At 43.7% G+C, this 21,806-nt stretch overlaps 1 protein-coding gene across 1 annotated transcript in view; it reads right to left on the bottom strand.

The window, feature by feature from the left end:
• Positions 1-20,392, bottom strand: part of LOC115081619 (receptor-type tyrosine-protein phosphatase eta-like) — a gene marked incomplete at both ends in the record, with an annotated part of 31,205 nt that extends 10,813 nt beyond the window's left edge. Inside the window, 7 exons of the mRNA XM_029586049.1 lie at positions 2,554-2,811; positions 10,617-10,874; positions 12,520-12,777; positions 14,424-14,681; positions 16,327-16,584; positions 18,232-18,489; positions 20,135-20,392. Coding sequence (XP_029441909.1) covers positions 2,554-2,811; positions 10,617-10,874; positions 12,520-12,777; positions 14,424-14,681; positions 16,327-16,584; positions 18,232-18,489; positions 20,135-20,392 — 1,806 coding nt within the window. The remainder of the gene's footprint in view (positions 1-2,553; positions 2,812-10,616; positions 10,875-12,519; positions 12,778-14,423; positions 14,682-16,326; positions 16,585-18,231; positions 18,490-20,134) is intronic.
• Positions 20,393-21,806: the final 1,414 nt, after the last annotated feature.

Raw genomic sequence — 21,806 nt, 5'->3', positions numbered from 1 at the left:
GACCTTCAAATCACAAGATCTCTGTTTGCATGGATTATGCGGTGGTCACCACGCTTACCCTAGAGTTGTCAGGTCAGTTTGCTAAAATATCAAAACAACTAGAAAGTTGTGCTTACGCCGTAGTTGATTACACCGCAGAAAAGGGCAATATGCCTTAGATATGTTGAAGATACTATTGATTACTGTCCCTGCTATTCACAGATGCAAATGCTTAAGTGCTGAAACCTGTGAACTATCAGACAAGAATTGGCTGCTTCTGGGAGATGTAAACAACAGCCAAGCATGAAGGGAAGAAATCAAGGCAGGACCAGAGTCTGAGAATGCAGGTGCTGACCTGTAAGCTAGATTTATTAACATAGAGGAGAACGGAGACCTCCTCTTGCATCTGGTGGCTTGCTCACTGTTGCCAGTGTTAGATATTTCTCCAAGGGAGTGTACATTTAACTTCCTCAGAATATCTGACAGGATCGGGCACTAGGGATGTGAATCGTTTTAGGATAATTAAAATTATCGTCCGATAATTTTAATATCGTCTTAAACCGTTATGGAACACAATACAATAGAGATTCTAACGATTTATCATTATAAATCGTTAGAATCGTGAGCCGGCACACTAAAACCCCCTAAAACCCACCCCCGACCCTTTAAATTAAATCCCCCACCCTCCCGAACCCCCCCCCAAATGACTTAAATAACCTGCGGGTCCAGCGGCGGTCCGGAACGGCAGCGGTCCGGAACGGGCTCCTGCTACTGAATCTTGTTGTCTTCGGCCGGCGCCAATTTCCAAAATGGCGCCGAAAAATGGCGGCGGCCATAGACGAACACGATTGGACGGCAGGAGGTCCTTCCGGACCCCCGCTGGACTTTTGGCAAGTCTTGTGGGGGTCAGGAGGCCCCCCCCAAGCTGGCCAAAAGTTCCTGGAGGTCCAGCGGGGGTCAGGGAGCGATTTCCCGCCGCGAATCGTTTTCGTACGGAAAATGGCGCCGGCAGGAGATCGACTGCAGGAGGTCGTTCAGCGAGGGTTCCGGCGCCTCGCTGAACGACCTCCTGCAGTCGATCTCCTGCCGGCGCCATTTTCCGTACGAAAACGATTCGCGGCGGGAAATCGCTCCCTGACCCCCGCTGGACCTCCAGGAACTTTTGGCCAGCTTGGGGGGGGCCTCCTGACCCCCACAAGACTTGCCAAAAGTCCAGCGGGGGTCCGGAAGGACCTCCTGCCGTCCAATCGTGTTCGTCTATGGCCGCCGCCATTTTTCGGCGCCATTTTGGAAAATGGCGCCGGCTGAAGACAACAAGATTCAGTAGCAGGAGCCCGTTCCGGACCGCTGCCGTTCTGGACCACCGCTGGACCCGCAGGTTATGTAAGTCATTTGGGGGGGGGGTTCGGGAGGGTGGGGGATTTAATTTAAAGGGTCGGGGGTGGGTTTTAGGGGGTTTTAATGTGCCGGTTTTGCGATTTTACGTTTTTTCGATTTTTTACGCTTTTTCACGATTTTTCACGATATTTTACCCCCCCAAACGGCAACAATACGATTCCCTCCCCCTCCCAGCCGAAATCGATCGTTAAGACGATCGAGGACACGATTCACATCTCTATCGGGCACAGCACTCACCCAGTCCTCCTTAAGATTTAGACCAACAGGTAATCCTGGGTGAAAGGAGGAACCTTCACCAGAATATAAGACCTCAGTGACTAAAAGTGTAGGGAAGGACTCGGGGAACAGAGAGAACCCTATTACATGACATAACATGCTACGTTTACGGATCGCGAGTGATAGTAAGTTAAATACTTCCTTTGTTTACATCTGGGACTTGCCTGAAGTCTAAGAGAGCTGCTTACATTGTTTGTTGTGTTTCCTACTGCTCTTTGTTATTATGAGACATCTGAGCTCTCAGGTGACCTGCCTGTTGCATTTGCTTTTTGCTGTGCACATTTCTCAATTCCACTCTAAATAAACTGCACTTAAGGAAAAGCTAGTGTCTGCCTTCTTTTTATTCTGGCTGTTCCCAAGCCACTACCACTGAAGATAGCACAATCTCACATACAATATAAAAGTAAGTAAAGCTGTAACTGATCAGATCAATAAACTCTTCAGGAGCATTACAACACCTTGGATAATAAACAACATCATAAGTAATGCATGCTTTGCTTTAGATACTGCCAGATTAATTATTGCAATTGTTTTCCATGTCTGATTATTGCAATCAACTTCTTAGTGTTATTTTATTCTACTTCACATTGATTTATATATTAAGATTTGCAATAATCGACTACTGAACAAACATACACAAACATAAACATTTGTAGCAATTCCTTTTGTCTCATTAATCCTATAAGCTAATAACATATCCATCATTATTTTTAGCTGGCACCTAAGTGTTTTAACTCAATATAGGTGTGTGAAAGAGAGGAGAATTAAATTAAGCATTCTGATGAGGTAACCCAAGTCCTCTGTGTCACAAGTAGAATGTAAAATATGATCCTTGTCTGACGATGTGAATACGGAAAATGGAAGAACCATTTCCACTTGATGTTCATTCTCAGTACTCACTTGTATATGTAGACGTCTGACTCCAATTTCCATGTGTGACGTTGTCTCCAGCAAATGCAGTGATTATGAATGTGTACTTCATCCCTGGAGTCAGGCCATCTACAGATACAGATTCTGAGCTCACATTAATTATCTTAGATGGTACTTCTAGGACTTGTATCTGATAGAAGCTATTGTTTCCCACAGGTCTACTCCAGTTTAGAAATACAGAGGTTGTGGATATGTTGAGAACGTTTAATTTCTGTATAATTTCAGGCCCTGTAATCAATAGAAATAAGAATAATTATTCTAGAAGCACAGTAAAGAGAAAAAATTACTTCTTGATGAAGGAAATGACAGCACAATAGCACATTTTTTAAAATTGATTCTCCCAGTCTTCCTATTTTTGCCCTTCTGAAAAGATCAACAATCGTCTGAGCCTGATTATTTCAGATATAATACATTCAGAGGAACCCATGGGCCTGAGAAGAAAGCAGCAATGACCTTCAAATCACAAGATCTCTGTTTGCATGGATTATGCGGTGGTCACCACGCTTACCCTAGAGTTGTCAGGTCAGTTTGCTAAAATATCAAAACAACTAGAAAGTTGTGCTTAGGCCGTAGTTGATTACACCGCAGAAAAGGGCAATATGCCTTAGATATGTTGAAGATACTATTGATTACTGTCCCTGCTATTCACAGATGCAAATGCTTAAGTGCTGAAACCTGTGAACTATCAGACAAGAATTGGCTGCTTCTGGGAGATGTAAACAACAGCCAAGCATGAAGGGAAGAAATCAAGGCAGGACCAGAGTCTGAGAATGCAGGTGCTGACCTGTAAGCTAGATTTATTAACATAGAGGAGAACGGAGACCTCCTCTTGCATCTGGTGGCTTGCTCACTGTTGCCAGTGTTAGATATTTCTCCAAGGGAGTGTACACTTAACTTCCTCAGAATATCTGACAGGATCGGGCACAGCACTCACCCAGTCCTCCTTAAGATTGAGACCAACAGGTAATCCTGGGTGAAAGGAGGAACCTTCACCAGAATATAAGACCTCAGTGACTAAAAGTGTAGGGAAGGACTCGGGGAACAGAGAGAACCCTATTACATGACATAACATGCTACGTTTACGGATCGCGAGTGATAGTAAGTTAAATACTTCCTTTGTTTACATCTGGGACTTGCCTGAAGTCTAAGAGAGCTGCTTACATTGTTTGTTGTGTTTCCTACTGCTCTTTGTTATTATGAGACATCTGAGCTCTCAGGTGACCTGCCTGTTGCATTTGCTTTTTGCTGTGCACATTTCTCAATTCCACTCTAAATAAACTGTACTTAAGGAAAAGCTAGGGTCTGCCTTCTTTTTATTCTGGCTGTTCCCAAGCCACTACCACTGAAGATAGCACAATCTCACACATACAATATAAAAGTAAGTAAAGCTGTAACTGATCAGATCAATAAACTCTTCAGGAGCATTACAACACCTTGGATAATAAACAACATCATAAGTAATGCATGCTTTGCTTTAGATACTGCCAGATTAATTATTGCAATTGTTTTCCATGTCTGATTATTGCAATCAACTTCTTAGTGTTATTTTATTCTACTTCACATTGATTTATATGTTGCGGTCCCGGTCGCTAGGCTAGCGACCGGGTCCTTACCTTTCTGCTGCCTCTCCCGGTCTCGCCGCGTTCCGTTGCTCCTGGGGCCTGCAGGGCCGCATGGCAGCGTCTCTCTCCACGTGGAGACGCTGCCGAGGGACGACTCAGACTCCTCCCACTGCCAGGCAACGCGCGCGCGCGAGCAGGGGGCTCTTAAAGGTCCAGCACCCGGAAGTGCTGAACCGCCCCGTTCCTGACGTCAGACACTGGCCGGCTATTTAAACCAGCTTCTGACTTCCTTGCTTTGCCTTTGCAACGAGGTCACTCTACTGTGTGCTTAGTTGCTTCCCAGCGTTGCTTTCAGCCTTGGTTCCTGCTTGTTCCAGCCGTGCCTTGCTTCCAGCCCTGGTTCCTGCTTGTTCCAGCCGTGCCTTGCTTCCAGCTCCGGTTCCAGCTTGTTCCAGCCGTGCCTTGCTTCCAGCCCTGGTTCCTGCTTGTTCCAGCCGTGCCTTGCTTCCAGCTCCGGTTCCAGCTTGTCCCAGCCGTGCCTTGCTTCCAGGTCAGGTTCTGTTTGGTCCTGCTGTGCCTTGGCTCCAGCTCTGGGCTCTACTTGCTGTCTACATATCCTGACTCCAGCTCCGGTTCCTGATTCTCCTTGTCTTCAGCCAGCCACGAACCTTGGTCTTCTTCACGATTCTCCTTTGTCTTCAGCCAGCCACGAACCTTGGTCTTCTTCACGATTCTCCTTTGTCTTCTGCCAGCCTCGAATCTTGGACTCATTCACGATTCTCCTAAGTCCCAGCGACTCGGACCCCTACGGGCTCCTCCTGGGGGGGTCTTGGGTTTCCAGGGTGAAGACGCCATCAGTCCGCTCCAGCTGAGTGCCGCCTCCCGGCTTATTAACTCCTGTGGACGCTGTCCACCTCAGCCGGCCCAAGGGTCCACTATTGACTTTACTCATAACATAACAGTTTGCAAAGGCCATGGACTCGGCGGACTCCGCTCCTATGCAGGCCATCCCTGGCATGGCCCAAAGAATCCAGCAGCAACAGCAATGTCTGGAAGTCTTGGCTGCTACGGTGGATCGCCTAGCCAGTCGCTTGGACGCCAATCCTCCTCCGGTGGCACAACCCCCGCCTCCACCGGCGGTTCTAGCTCCCGCGCAGACTCAGCTTCCAGCGCCTACTCGATACTCCGGGGATGCCAGATCGTGCAGGGCGTTTTTGAATCAGTGTTTCATCCGCTTCACTTTGCTACCAGGGCAGTTCCCGTCTGATGCCGTCAAGGTAGCATATATTTTGTCTCTGCTCGATGGGAGAGCTATGCTATGGGCCTCTCCCATGTGGGAGAAACAGGACGCCATGCTGCACAATTTACAGGTTTTCGTGACTCACTTCAAACAGACTTTTGACGAGCCAGCTCGTGCTACCACCGCTACCACTGAAATTCTACAGCTACGACAAGGATCCCGTTCTCTGGCGGAGTACGCTATTGAATTTCGTACTCTGGCGATGGAACTCGGCTGGCAGGATGACTGTTCGCGGGGTATTTTCTTGGAAGGCCTTGCAGGCCGTATCAAGGACGAGCTGATGGCTCGCGACCTGCCCTTCACTCTGAACGGGGTGATAGACTTGGCCGGGAGGATTGACCGGCGATTGCAGCAACGAGCTAAGGAGGGTCGAGTTCCTCATCGGCCTGTCTCTTTGGCACCCTCCTTCTCCAGGTTTCTGACTTTATCTCACAAGACATCATCAGCCTCCCACAGCCCCTCTGAGGAACCTATGCAGCTTGGTCGGGCGCCCCTAACCGAGGAGGAGAAGACACGTCGCCGCACTCAAGGCCTGTGCTTATACTGCGGCACTAAGGGTCATTTCCTGGGTCAGTGTCCTGCGAGACCGGGAAAAGCTCAAGTCTAGGGAGAGATGAGGAGGTTCCCCTAGGCTATGTTAATGCTACTCCTCAATGTACAGTTCCTATAACGTTGGAGTATCCAGGTGGCTCCTTTCAGACTCTAGCTTTCATTGATTCCGGAGCCGGAGGGAACTTTATCTGGAGAGAACTGGTACACCAATTAGGACTACCTACTAAGCGCCGGATACCTCCATTACGGGTTACCTCTATCCAGGGAACCCCTCTACCTGGATCCATTTCTGAAACTACGATGCCTCTCACTTTACGGACGGGAGTGCTTCACACTGAGACAATCTCCTTTTTGCTACTTGATAAATCGGTGCACCCTGTGGTCCTGGGACTCCCTTGGTTGCAACAACATGCTCCGGTGATCCATTGGGACTCTCTCCAAATTGCGCAATGGAGTCCTTCCTGTTTCCAGAATTGCCTGGATCCCGTTCCTAGACCGGAGATATTACTCTCTCACTCTGCCCTGGACCTTCCTTTGCCGTACCAGAATTACGCTGACGTGTTCTCCAAACAAAAGGCTGAACTGCTTCCATGCCATCGGCCCTTCGACTGTGCCATTGATTTACTACCTGGTTCCACTCCTCCGCGGGGTAGGGTATACCCTCTTTCTCTGCCAGAAACCCATGCAATGTCAGACTACATTACGGAGAATCTTGCCAAAGGGTTCATTCGTCCTTCGCACTCCCCTGCAGGAGCAGGATTCTTTTTTGTGTCCAAAAAAGATGGCTCCCTCCGGCCGTGCATAGACTGTCGAGGTCTGAACTCCATCACTAAGAAAGATCGCTATCCCTTGCCTCTGATCCCAGAACTGCTCGATAGACTTCAGGGGGCCAAGATCTTTACAAAATTGGATTTACGTGGAGCATACAATTTGGTTCGTATTCGTCCCGGTGACGAGTGGAAGACAGCGTTCAACACGCGAGATGGACATTACGAATACTTAGTAATGCCTTTCGGCTTATGTAATGCCCCTGCTGTCTTCCAGAATCTGATGAATGAGGTACTCCGGGAGATGCTTCATTCCTTCGTCATAGTGTACCTTGATGACGTCCTGATCTATTCCCAAGATCTTTCTTCCCATCGCCAACACGTCAAACAAGTCTTACAGGCTCTAAGGGACAATCATCTATACGCTAAATTTGAAAAATGTCAGTTTGAGCGCGAGTCGCTTCCGTTCTTGGGATATATTGTTTCCTCGTCCGGTTTCCAGATGGACCCAGAGAAGGTGGCGGCCATTGTCAATTGGCCTCGCCCGTCTGGCCTGAAGGCGCTACAGCGATTCCTTGGATTCGCCAATTTCTACAGGCATTTTATACCACATTACTCCCAGAAGGTAGCTCCTCTCACGGCGCTTACTCGCAAAGGGGTTAACGCTCACGATTGGTCCACTACCGCCTCGGCTGCCTTTGAAGACTTAAAACAAGCATTCCTAGCCGCTTCCTGTCTACAACACCCAGATCCACAACGACCCTTCATCTTGGAGGTCGATGCCTCGAATCTGGCTGTTGGAGCGGTGCTCAGTCAACACGATACTTCGGGCAAATTGATGCCATGTTCTTACTTCTCTAAAAAGTTTTCGCCTGCTGAATGTAACTATGGCATCGGAGACAAGGAACTCCTAGCCATTAAGTTAGCCTTCGAGGAGTGGAGGCAATGGCTGGAGGGGGCTAATCATCCGGTGACAGTGTACACTGACCACAAAAATTTATTGTACTTGGCCCGAGCTCAACGACTAAACTCGCGGCAAGCAAGATGGTCACTCTTCTTCAGTCGTTTCAATTTCATCCTCAAGTTTCGACCAGCGGAGAAGAACGTTCGAGCCGATGCTCTATCTCGTACCTGTCAGCCGGAGGAAGAGGACGACTCTCCACGAACCATCCTGGATCCTGCCTGTGTTCAACTAACTACTACTTCCATTTGTTCCTCAAGTAAGACTACGGTTCCTAAAAGGCTTCGGAGGGAAGTCCTGTCTTGGGGCCACGACTCCTTGACCGGGGGGCACGCTGGTAGACTAAGAACTTTGGATCTTATAAATCGTTTTTATTGGTGGCCAGGTCTTCGACATGATGTTTCCCTTTACGTGAGTTCTTGCCCCACTTGCGCTCTGCAGAAACCGCTTAATGGCCCCCCGAGAGGGTTACTACAACCGTTACCTATACCCACGGAACCCTGGACACATATTGCCACTGACTTTATGGTGGAACTCCCGCCTTCGCAAGGCAAGACTGTGGTATGGGTCACGGTGGACCGCTTCTCTAAAATGGCTCACTTTGTGCCTTTACCCAAATTACCTTCCGCCACTGAACTGGCTTCTCTGTTCACACACCATGTATTCCGTATTCATGGTCTGCCTCAGGACATTGTTTCAGACAGAGGTCCTCAATTCACAGCCAGGTATTGGAAAGCCTTATGCAAAAAATTTAAGATCCAGTTGAGTTTCTCTTCCGCTTTTCACCCGCAAAGTAATGGGCAAACTGAACGCATGAATCGTTCTTTAAAGTTGTTCCTACGAGCGTTCATTAACCACAAACAAGATAATTGGGTGGAGCTTTTGCCTTGGGCTGAATTCGCCTATAATAATCAGATACATACGGCGACGGGGAAATCCCCTTTTCAAATTGTGTACGGTAAACAGCTCAAACCACCGTTACCTCTACCTGTACCAACCTCCTCACCCGCTGCTCAATTGTCCGCGGACCAATTGAGTAAATTGTGGTCCTCAACGCAACACCGTCTTCAGAAGGTCGCACGCACTGCTAAACGCTACTATGATCGACACCGAAAACCTGCATTCACCTTCCTCCCAGGCGATCGAGTGTGGCTTAGTACAAAGAACATTCATTTGAGGCAACCTTCCAAGAAACTCTCTCCCAAGTTCTGTGGTCCCTTCCGCGTAGCAGAAAGAGTAGGGTTGGTCTCTTACCGTCTACGACTCCCAACCACTTTACGCATTCATGATGTCTTTCACGTCTCTCTCTTAAAACCAGTAATTCTTTCCAGATTCCACCCCAGGCCTCTTGACGACGCTTCCACCACCACGGATGGGGATCCTACGTTTCAGGTACGAGAGGTCCTGGATGCTCGTTTCGCCAACAGACGTTGGGAGTATTTGCTGGCCTGGGAAGGTTGTGGAGACGAAGACAATACGTGGGAGCCTGCCCGCAACATCTTGGACAAGACTCTCCTACAGCAATATCATCTGGACCATCCTGACAGGCCTAGTCCTCTGAAGAGGGGGCGTAAAAGGGGGGGTACTGTTGCGGTCCCGGTCGCTAGGCTAGCGACCGGGTCCTTACCTTTCTGCTGCCTCTCCCGGTCTCGCCGCGTTCCGTTGCTCCTGGGGCCTGCAGGGCCGCATGGCAGCGTCTCTCTCCACGTGGAGACGCTGCCGAGGGACGACTCAGACTCCTCCCACTGCCAGGCAACGCGCGCGCACGAGCAGGGGGCTCTTAAAGGTCCAGCACCCGGAAGTGCTGAACCGCCCCGTTCCTGACGTCAGACGCTGGCCGGCTATTTAAACCAGCGTCTGACTTCCTTGCTTTGCCTTTGCAACGAGGTCACTCTACTGTGTGCTTAGTTGCTTCCCAGCGTTGCTTTCAGCCTTGGTTCCTGCTTGTTCCAGCCGTGCCTTGCTTCCAGCCCTGGTTCCTGCTTGTTCCAGCCGTGCCTTGCTTCCAGCTCCGGTTCCAGCTTGTTCCAGCCGTGCCTTGCTTCCAGCCCTGGTTCCTGCTTGTTCCAGCCGTGCCTTGCTTCCAGCTCCGGTTCCAGCTTGTCCCAGCCGTGCCTTGCTTCCAGGTCAGGTTCTGTTTGGTCCTGCTGTGCCTTGGCTCCAGCTCTGGGCTCTACTTGCTGTCTACATATCCTGACTCCAGCTCCGGTTCCTGATTCTCCTTCTCTTCAGCCAGCCACGAACCTTGGTCTTCTTCACGATTCTCCTTTGTCTTCAGCCAGCCATGAACCTTGGTCTTCTTCACGATTCTCCTTTGTCTTCAGCCAGCCACGAACCTTGGTATTCTTCACGATTCTCCTTTGTCTTCTGCCAGCCTCGAACCTTGGACTCATTCACGATTCTCCTAAGTCCCAGCGACTCGGACACCTACGGGCTCCTCCTGGGGGGGTCTTGGGTTTCCAGGGTGAAGACGCCATCAGTCCGCTCCAGCTGAGTGCCGCCTCCCGGCTTATTAACTCCTGTGGACACTGTCCACCTCAGCCGGCCCAAGGGTCCACTATTGACTTTACTCATAACATAACATTATATATTAAGATTTGCAATAATCGACTACTGAACAAACATACACAAACATAAACATTTGTAGCAATTCCTTTTGTCTCATTAATCCTATAAGCTAATAACATATCCATCATTATTTTTAGCTGGCACCTAAGTGTTTTAACTCAATATAGGTGTGTGAAAGAGAGGAGAATTAAATTAAGCATTCTGATGAGGTAACCCAAGTCCTCTGTGTCACAAGTAGAATGTAAAATATGATCCTTGTCTGACGATGTGAATACGGAAAATGGAAGAACCATTTCCACTTGATGTTCATTCTCAGTACTCACTTGTATATGTAGACGTCTGACTCCAATTTCCATGTGTGACGTTGTCTCCAGCAAATGCAGTGATTATGAATGTGTACTTCATCCCTGGAGTCAGGCCATCTACAGATACAGATTCTGAGCTCACATTAATTATCTTAGATGGTACTTCTAGGACTTGTATCTGATAGAAGCTATTGTTTCCCACAGGTCTACTCCAGTTTAGAAATACAGAGGTTGTGGATATGTTGAGAATGTTTAATTTCTGTATAATTTCAGGCCCTGTAATCAATAGAAATAAGAATAATTATTCTAGAAGCACAGTAAAGAGAAAAAATTACTTCTTGATGAAGGAAATTACAGCACAATAGCACATTTTTTAAAATTGATTCTCCCAGTCTTCCTATTTTTGCCCATCTGAAAAGATCAACAATTGTCTGAGCCTGATTATTTCAGATAAAGTACATTCAGAGGAACCCATGGGCCTGAGAAGAAAGCAGCAATGACCTTCAAATCACAAGATCTCTGTTTGCATGGATTATGCGGTGGTCACCACGCTTACCCTAGAGTTTTCAGGTCAGTTTGCTAAAATATCAAAACAACTAGAAAGTTGTGCTTAGGCCGTAGTTGATTACACCGCAGAAAAGGGCAATATGCCTTAGATATGTTGAAGATACTATTGATTACTGTCCCTGCTATTCACAGATGCAAATGCTTAAGTGCTGAAACCTGTGAACTATCAGACAAGAATTGGCTGCTTCTGGGAGATGTAAACAACAGCCAAGCATGAAGGGAAAAAATCAAGGCAGGACCAGAGTCTGAGAATGCAGGTGCTGACCTGTAAGCTAGATTTATTAACATAGAGGAGAACGGAGACCTCCTCTTGCATCTGGTGGCTTGCTCACTGTTGCCAGTGTTAGATATTTCTCCAAGGGAGTGTACACTTAACTTCCTCAGAATATCTGACAGGATCGGGCACAGCACTCACCCAGTCCTCCTTAAGATTGAGACCAACAGGTAATCCTGGGTGAAAGGAGGAACCTTCACCAGAATATAAGACCTCAGTGACTAAAAGTGTAGGGAAGGACTCGGGGAACAGAGAGAACCCTATTACATGACATAACATGCTACGTTTACGGATCGCGAGTGATAGTAAGTTAAATACTTCCTTGGTTTACATCTGGGACTTGCCTGAAGTCTAAGAGAGCTGCTTACATTGTTTGTTGTGTTTCCTACTGCTCTTTGTTATTATGAGACATCTGAGCTCTCAGGTGACCTGCCTGTTGCATTTGCTTTTTGCTGTGCACATTTCTCAATTCCACTCTAAATAAACTGCACTTAAGGAAAAGCTAGTGTCTGCCTTCTTTTTATTCTGGCTGTTCCCAAGCCACTACCACTGAAGATAGCACAATCTCACATACAATATAAAAGTAAGTAAAGCTGTAACTGATCAGATCAATAAACTCTTCAGGAGCATTACAACACCTTGGATAATAAACAACATCATAAGTAATGCATGCTTTGCTTTAGATACTGCCAGATTAATTATTGCAATTGTTTTCCATGTCTGATTATTGCAATCAACTTCTTAGTGTTATTTTATTCTACTTCACATTGATTTATATATTAAGATTTGCAATAATCGACTACTGAACAAACATACACAAACATAAACATTTGTAGCAATTCCTTTTGTCTCATTAATCCTATAAGCTAATAACATATCCATCATTATTTTTAGCTGGCACCTAAGTGTTTTAACTCAATATAGGTGTGTGAAAGAGAGGAGAATTAAATTAAGCATTCTGATGAGGTAACCCAAGTCCTCTGTGTCACAAGTAGAATGTAAAATATGATCCTTGTCTGACGATGTGAATACGGAAAATGGAAGAACCATTTCCACTTGATGTTCATTCTCAGTACTCACTTGTATATGTAGACGTCTGACTCCAATTTCCATGTGTGACGTTGTCTCCAGCAAATGCAGTGATTATGAATGTGTACTTCATCCCTGGAGTCAGGCCATCTACAGATACAGATTCTGAGCTCACATTAATTATCTTAGATGGTACTTCTAGGACTTGTATCTGATAGAAGCTATTGTTTCCCACAGGTCTACTCCAGTTTAGAAATACAGAGGTTGTGGATATGTTGAGAACGTTTAATTTCTGTATAATTTCAGGCCCTGTAATCAATAGAAATAAGAATAATTATTCTAGAAGCACAGTAAAGAGAAAAAATTACTTCTTGATGAAGGAAATGACAGCACAATAGCACATTTTTTAAAATTGATTCTCCCAGTCTTCCTATTTTTGCCCTTCTGAAAAGATCAACAATCGTCTGAGCCTGATTATTTCAGATATAATACATTCAGAGGAACCCATGGGCCTGAGAAGAAAGCAGCAATGACCTTCAAATCACAAGATCTCTGTTTGCATGGATTATGCGGTGGTCACCACGCTTACCCTAGAGTTGTCAGGTCAGTTTGCTAAAATATCAAAACAACTAGAAAGTTGTGCTTAGGCCGTAGTTGATTACACCGCAGAAAAGGGCAATATGCCTTAGATATGTTGAAGATACTATTGATTACTGTCCCTGCTATTCACAGATGCAAATGCTTAAGTGCTGAAACCTGTGAACTATCAGACAAGAATTGGCTGCTTCTGGGAGATGTAAACAACAGCCAAGCATGAAGGGAAGAAATCAAGGCAGGACCAGAGTCTGAGAATGCAGGTGCTGACCTGTAAGCTAGATTTATTAACATAGAGGAGAACGGAGACCTCCTCTTGCATCTGGTGGCTTGCTCACTGTTGCCAGTGTTAGATATTTCTCCAAGGGAGTGTACACTTAACTTCCTCAGAATATCTGACAGGATCGGGCACAGCACTCACCCAGTCCTCCTTAAGATTGAGACCAACAGGTAATCCTGGGTGAAAGGAGGAACCTTCACCAGAATATAAGACCTCAGTGACTAAAAGTGTAGGGAAGGACTCGGGGAACAGAGAGAACCCTATTACATGACATAACATGCTACGTTTACGGATCGCGAGTGATAGTAAGTTAAATACTTCCTTGGTTTACATCTGGGACTTGCCTGAAGTCTAAGAGAGCTGCTTACATTGTTTGTTGTGTTTCCTACTGCTCTTTGTTATTATGAGACATCTGAGCTCTCAGGTGACCTGCCTGTTGCATTTGCTTTTTGCTGTGCACATTTCTCAATTCCACTCTAAATAAACTGCACTTAAGGAAAAGCTGGTGTCTGCCTTCTTTTTATTCTGGCTGTTCCCAAGCCACTACCACTGAAGATAGCACAATCTCACATACAATATAAAAGTAAGTAAAACTGTAACTGATCAGATCAATAAACTCTTCAGGAGCATTACAACACCTTGGATAATAAACAACATCATAAGTAATGCATGCTTTGCTTTAGATACTGCCAGATTAATTATTGCAATTGTTTTCCATGTCTGATTATTGCAATCAACTTCTTAGTGTTATTTTATTCTACTTCACATTGATTTATATATTAAGATTTGCAATTAATCGACTACTGAACAAACTTACACAAACATAAACATTTGTAGCAATTCCCTTTGTCTCATTAATCCTATAAGCTAATAACATATCCATCATTATTTTTAGCTGGCACCTAAGTGTTTTAACTCAATATAGGTGTGTGAAAGAGAGGAGAATTAAATTAAGCATTCTGATGAGGTAACCCAAGTCCTCTGTGTCACAAGTAGAATGTAAAATATGATCCTTGTCTGACGATGTGAATACGGAAAATGGAAGAACCATTTCCACTTGATGTTCATTCTCAGTACTCACTTGTATATGTAGACGTCTGACTCCAATTTCCATGTGTGACGTTGTCTCCAGCAAATGCAGTGATTATGAATGTGTACTTCATCCCTGGAGTCAGGCCATCTACAGATACAGATTCTGTGCTCACATTAATTATCTTAGATGGTACTTCTAGGACTTGTATCTGATAGAAGCTATTGTTTCCCACAGGTCTACTCCAGTTTAGAAATACAGAGGTTGTGGATATGTTGAGAACGTTTAATTTCTGTATAATTTCAGGCCCTGTAATCAATAGAAATAAGAATAATTATTCTAGAAGCACAGTAAAGAGAAAAAATTACTTCTTGATGAAGGAAATTACAGCACAATAGCACATTTTTTAAAATTGATTCTCCCAGTCTTCCTATTTTTGCCCATCTGAAAAGATCAACAATCGTCTGAGCCTGATTATTTCAGATAAAGTACATTCAGAGGAACCCATGGGCCTGAGAAGAAAGCAGCAATGACCTTCAAATCACAAGATCTCTGTTTGCATGGATTATGCGGTGGTCACCACGCTTACCCTAGAGTTGTCAGGTCAGTTTGCTAAAATATCAAAACAACTAGAAAGTTGTGCTTAGGCCGTAGTTGATTACAACGCAGAAAAGGGCAAAATGCCTTAGATATGTTGAAGATACTATTGATTACTGTCCCTGCTATTCACAGATGCAAATGCTTAAGTGCTGAAACCTGTGAACTATCAGACAAGAATTGGGTGCTTCTGGGAGATGTAAACAACAGCCAAGCATGAAGGGAAGAAATCAAGGCAGGACCAGAGTCTGAAAATGCAGGTGCTGACCTGTAAGCTAGATTTATTAACATAGAGGAGAACGGAGACCTCCTCTTGCATCTGGTGGCTTGCTCACTGTTGCCAGTGTTAGATATTTCTCCAAGGGAGTGTACACTTAACTTCCTCAGAATATCTGACAGGATCGGGCACAGCACTCACCCAGTCCTCCTTAAGATTGAGACCAACAGGTAATCCTGGGTGAAAGGAGGAACCTTCACCAGAATATAAGACCTCAGTGACTAAAAGTGTAAGGAAGGACTCGGGGAACAGAGAGAACCCTATTACATGACATAACATGCTACGTTTACGGATCGCGAGTGATAGTAAGTTAAATACTTCCTTTGTTTACATCTGGGACTTGCCTGAAGTCTAAGAGAGCTGCCTACATTGTTTGTTGTGTTTCCTACTGCTCTTTGTTATTATGAGACATCTGAGCTCTCAGGTGACCTGCCTGTTGCATTTGCTTTTTGCTGTGCACATTTCTCAATTCCACTCTAAATAAACTGCACTTAAGGAAAAGCTAGTGTCTGCCTTCTTTTTATTCTGGCTGTTCCCAAGCCACTACCACTGAAGATAGCACAATCTCACATACAATATAAAAGTAAGTAAAGCTGTAACTGATCAGATCAATAAACTCTTCAGGAGCATTACAACACCTTGGATAATAAACAACATCATAAGTAATGCATGCTTTGCTTTAGATACTGCCAGATTAATTATTGCAATTGTTTTCCATGTCTGATTATTGCAATCAACTTCTTAGTGTTATTTTATTCTACTTCACATTGATTTATATATTAAGATTTGCAATAATCGACTACTGAACAAACATACACAAACATAAACATTTGTAGCAATTCCTTTTGTCTCATTAATCCTATAAGCTAATAACATATCCATCATTATTTTTAGCTGGCACCTAAGTGTTTTAACTCAATATAGGTGTGTGAAAGAGAGGAGAATTAAATTAAGCATTCTGATGAGGTAACCCAAGTCCTCTGTGTCACAAGTAGAATGTAAAATATGATCCTTGTCTGACGATGTGAATACGGAAAATGGAAGAACCATTTCCACTTGATGTTCATTCTCAGTACTCACTTGTATATGTAGACGTCTGACTCCAATTTCCATGTGTGACGTTGTCTCCAGCAAATGCAGTGATTATGAATGTGTACTTCATCCCTGGAGTCAGGCCATCTACAGATACAGATTCTGAGCTCACATTAATTATCTTAGATGGTACTTCTAGGACTTGTATCTGATAGAAGCTATTGTTTCCCACAGGTCTACTCCAGTTTAGAAATACAGAGGTTGTGGATATGTTGAGAACGTTTAATTTCTGTATAATTTCAGGCCCTGTAATCAATAGAAATAAGAATAATTATTCTAGAAGCACAGTAAAGAGAAAAAATTACTTCTTGATGAAGGAAATTACAGCACAATAGCACATTTTTTAAAATTGATTCTCCCAGTCTTCCTATTTTTGCCCTTCTGAAAAGATCAACAATCGTCTGAGCCTGATTATTTCAGATATAATACATTCAGAGGAACCCATGGGCCTGAGAAGAAAGCAGCAATGACCTTCAAATCACAAGATCTCTGTTTGCATGGATTATGCGGTGGTCACCACGCTTACCCTAGAGTTGTCAGGTCAGTTTGCTAAAATATCAAAACAACTAGAAAGTTGTGCTTAGGCCGTAGTTGATTACACCGCAGAAAAGGGCAATATGCCTTAGATATGTTGAAGATACTATTGATTACTGTCCCTGCTATTCACAGATGCAAATGCTTAAGTGCTGAAACCTGTGAACTATCAGACAAGAATTGGCTGCTTCTGGGAGATGTAAACAACAGCCAAGCATGAAGGGAAGAAATCAAGGCAGGACCAGAGTCTGAAAATGCAGGTGCTGACCTGTAAGCTAGATTTATTAACATAGAGGAGAACGGAGACCTCCTCTTGCATCTGGTGGCTTGCTCACTGTTGCCAGTGTTAGATATTTCTCCAAGGGAGTGTACACTTAACTTCCTCAGAATATCTGACAGGATCGGGCACAGCACTCACCCAGTCCTCCTTAAGATTGAGACCAACAGGTAATCCTGGGTGAAAGGAGGAACCTTCACCAGAATATAAGACCTCAGTGACTAAAAGTGTAGGGAAGGACTCGGGGAACAGAGAGAACCCTATTACATGACATAACATGCTACGTTTACGGATCGCGAGTGATAGTAAGTTAAATACTTCCTTGGTTTACATCTGGGACTTGCCTGAAGTCTAAGAGAGCTGCTTACATTGTTTGTTGTGTTTCCTACTGCTCTTTGTTATTATGAGACATCTGAGCTCTCAGGTGACCTGCCTGTTGCATTTGCTTTTTGCTGTGCACATTTCTCAATTCCACTCTAAATAAACTGCACTTAAGGAAAAGCTAGGTGTCTGCCTTCTTTTTATTCTGGCTGTTCCCAAGCCACTACCACTGAAGATAGCACAATCTCACATACAATATAAAAGTAAGTAAAGCTGTAACTGATCAGATCAATAAACTCTTCAGGAGCATTACAACACCTTGGATAATAAACAACATCATAAGTAATGCATGCTTTGCTTTAGATACTGCCAGATTAATTATTGCAATTGTTTTCCATGTCTGATTATTGCAATCAACTTCTTAGTGTTATTTTATTCTACTTCACATTGATTTATATATTAAGATTTGCAATTAATCGACTACTGAACAAACTTACACAAACATAAACATTTGTAGCAATTCCCTTTGTCTCATTAATCCTATAAGCTAATAACATATCCATCATTATTTTTAGCTGGCACCTAAGTGTTTTAACTCAATATAGGTGTGTGAAAGAGAGGAGAATTAAATTAAGCATTCTGATGAGGTAACCCAAGTCCTCTGTGTCACAAGTAGAATGTAAAATATGATCCTTGTCTGACGATGTGAATACGGAAAATGGAAGAACCATTTCCACTTGATGTTCATTCTCAGTACTCACTTGTATATGTAGACGTCTGACTCCAATTTCCATGTGTGACGTTGTCTCCAGCAAATGCAGTGATTATGAATGTGTACTTCATCCCTGGAGTCAGGCCATCTACAGATACAGATTCTGTGCTCACATTAATTATCTTAGATGGTACTTCTAGGACTTGTATCTGATAGAAGCTATTGTTTCCCACAGGTCTACTCCAGTTTAGAAATACAGAGGTTGTGGATATGTTGAGAACGTTTAATTTCTGTATAATTTCAGGCCCTGTAATCAATAGAAATAAGAATAATTATTCTAGAAGCACAGTAAAGAGAAAAAATTACTTCTTGATGAAGGAAATTACAGCACAATAGCACATTTTTTAAAATTGATTCTCCCAGTCTTCCTATTTTTGCCCATCTGAAAAGATCAACAATCGTCTGAGCCTGATTATTTCAGATATAATACATTCAGAGGAACCCATGGGCCTGAGAAGAAAGCAGCAATGACCTTCAAATCACAAGATCTCTGTTTGCATGGATTATGCGGTGGTCACCACGCTTACCCTAGAGTTGTCAGGTCAGTTTGCTAAAATATCAAAACAACTAGAAAGTTGTGCTTAGGCCGTAGTTGATTACAACGCAGAAAAGGGCAATATGCCTTAGATATGTTGAAGATACTATTGATTACTGTCCCTGCTATTCACAGATGCAAATGCTTAAGTGCTGAAACCTGTGAACTATCAGACAAGAATTGGGTGCTTCTGGGAGATGTAAACAACAGCCAAGCATGAAGGGAAGAAATCAAGGCAGGACCAGAGTCTAAGAATGCAGGTGCTGACCTGTAAGCTAGATTTATTAACATAGAGGAGAACGGAGACCTCCTCTTGCATCTGGTGGCTTGCTCACTGTTGCCAGTGTTAGATATTTCTCCAAGGGAGTGTACACTTAACTTCCTCAGAATATCTGACAGGATCGGGCACAGCACTCACCCAGTCCTCCTTAAGATTGAGACCAACAGGTAATCCTGGGTGAAAGGAGGAACCTTCACCAGAATATAAGACCTCAGTGACTAAAAGTGTAGGGAAGGACTCGGGGAACAGAGAGAACCCTATTACATGACATAACATGCTACGTTTACGGATCGCGAGTGATAGTAAGTTAAATACTTCCTTTGTTTACATCTGGGACTTGCCTGAAGTCTAAGAGAGCTGCTTACATTGTTTGTTGTGTTTCCTACTGCTCTTTGTTATTATGAGACATCTGAGCTCTCAGGTGACCTGCCTGTTGCATTTGCTTTTTGCTGTGCACATTTCTCAATTCCACTCTAAATAAACTGCACTTAAGGAAAAGCTAGTGTCTGCCTTCTTTTTATTCTGGCTGTTCCCAAGCCACTACCACTGAAGATAGCACAATCTCACATACAATATAAAAGTAAGTAAAGCTGTAACTGATCAGATCAATAAACTCTTCAGGAGCATTACAACACCTTGGATAATAAACAACATCATAAGTAATGCATGCTTTGCTTTAGATACTGCCAGATTAATTATTGCAATTGTTTTCCATGTCTGATTATTGCAATCAACTTCTTAGTGTTATTTTATTCTACTTCACATTGATTTATATATTAAGATTTGCAATAATCGACTACTGAACAAACATACACAAACATAAACATTTGTAGCAATTCCCTTTGTCTCATTAATCCTATAAGCTAATAACATATCCATCATTATTTTTAGCTGGCACCTAAGTGTTTTAACTCAATATAGGTGTGTGAAAGAGAGGAGAATTAAATTAAGCATTCTGATGAGGTAACCCAAGTCCTCTGTGTCACAAGTAGAATGTAAAATATGATCCTTGTCTGACGATGTGAATACGGAAAATGGAAGAACCATTTCCACTTGATGTTCATTCTCAGTACTCACTTGTATATGTAGACGTCTGACTCCAATTTCCATGTGTGACGTTGTCTCCAGCAAATGCAGTGATTATGAATGTGTACTTCATCCCTGGAGTCAGGCCATCTACAGATACAGATTCTGAGCTCACATTAATTATCTTAGAGGGTACTTCTAGGACTTGTATCTGATAGAAGCTATTGTTTCCCACAGGTCTACTCCAGTTTAGAAATACAGAGGTTGTGGATATGTTGAGAACGTTTAATTTCTGTATAATTTCAGGCCCTGTAATCAATAGAAATAAGAATAATTATTCTAGAAGCACAGTAAAGAGAAAAAATTACTTCTTGATGAAGGAAATTACAGCACAATAGCACATTTTTTAAAATTGATTCTCCCAGTCTTCCTATTTTTGCCCTTCTGAAAAGATCAACAATCGTCTGAGCCTGATTATTTCAGATATAATACATTCAGAGGAACCCATGGGCCTGAGAAGAAAGCAGCAATGACCTTCAAATCACAAGATCTCTGTTTGCATGGATTATGCGGTGGTCACCACGCTTACCCTAGAGTTGTCAGGTCAGTTTGCTAAAATATCAAAACAACTAGAAAGTTGTGCTTAGGCCGTAGTTGATTACACCGCAGAAAAGGGCAATATGCCTTAGATATGTTGAAGATACTATTGATTACTGTCCCTGCTATTCACAGATGCAAATGCTTAAGTGCTGAAACCTGTGAACTATCAGACAAGAATTGGCTGCTTCTGGGAGATGTAAACAACAGCCAAGCATGAAGGGAAGAAATCAAGGCAGGACCAGAGTCTGAGAATGCAGGTGCTGACCTGTAAGCTAGATTTATTAACATAGAGGAGAACGGAGACCTCCTCTTGCATCTGGTGGCTTGCTCACTGTTGCCAGTGTTAGATATTTCTCCAAGGGAGTGTACACTTAACTTCCTCAGAATATCTGACAGGATCGGGCACAGCACTCATCCAGTCCTCCTTAAGATTGAGACCAACAGGTAATCCTGGGTGAAAGGAGGAACCTTCACCAGAATATAAGACCTCAGTGACTAAAAGTGTAGGGAAGGACTCGGGGAACAGAGAGAACCCTATTACATGACATAACATGCTACGTTTACGGATCGCGAGTGATAGTAAGTTAAATACTTCCTTGGTTTACATCTGGGACTTGCCTGAAGTCTAAGAGAGCTGCTTACATTGTTTGTTGTGTTTCCTACTGCTCTTTGTTATTATGAGACATCTGAGCTCTCAGGTGACCTGCCTGTTGCATTTGCTTTTTGCTGTGCACATTTCTCAATTCCACTCTAAATAAACTGCACTTAAGGAAAAGCTAGTGTCTGCCTTCTTTTTATTCTGGCTGTTCCCAAGCCACTACCACTGAAGATAGCACAATCTCACATACAATATAAAAGTAAGTAAAGCTGTAACTGATCAGATCAATAAACTCTTCAGGAGCATTACAACACCTTGGATAATAAACAACATCATAAGTAATGCATGCTTTGCTTTAGATACTGCCAGATTAATTATTGCCGTTGTTTTCCATGTCTGATTATTGCAATCAACTTCTTAGTGTTATTTTATTCTACTTCACATTGATTTATATATAAGATTTGCAATAATCGACTACTGAACAAACATACACAAACATAAACATTTGTAGCAATTCCTTTTGTC

This window comes from Rhinatrema bivittatum, unplaced genomic scaffold, assembly GCF_901001135.1.
Source record: "Rhinatrema bivittatum unplaced genomic scaffold, aRhiBiv1.1, whole genome shotgun sequence".
NCBI lineage: Eukaryota > Metazoa > Chordata > Amphibia > Gymnophiona > Rhinatrematidae > Rhinatrema > Rhinatrema bivittatum.
This window is presented reverse-complemented; position numbering and strand designations above follow the sequence as displayed.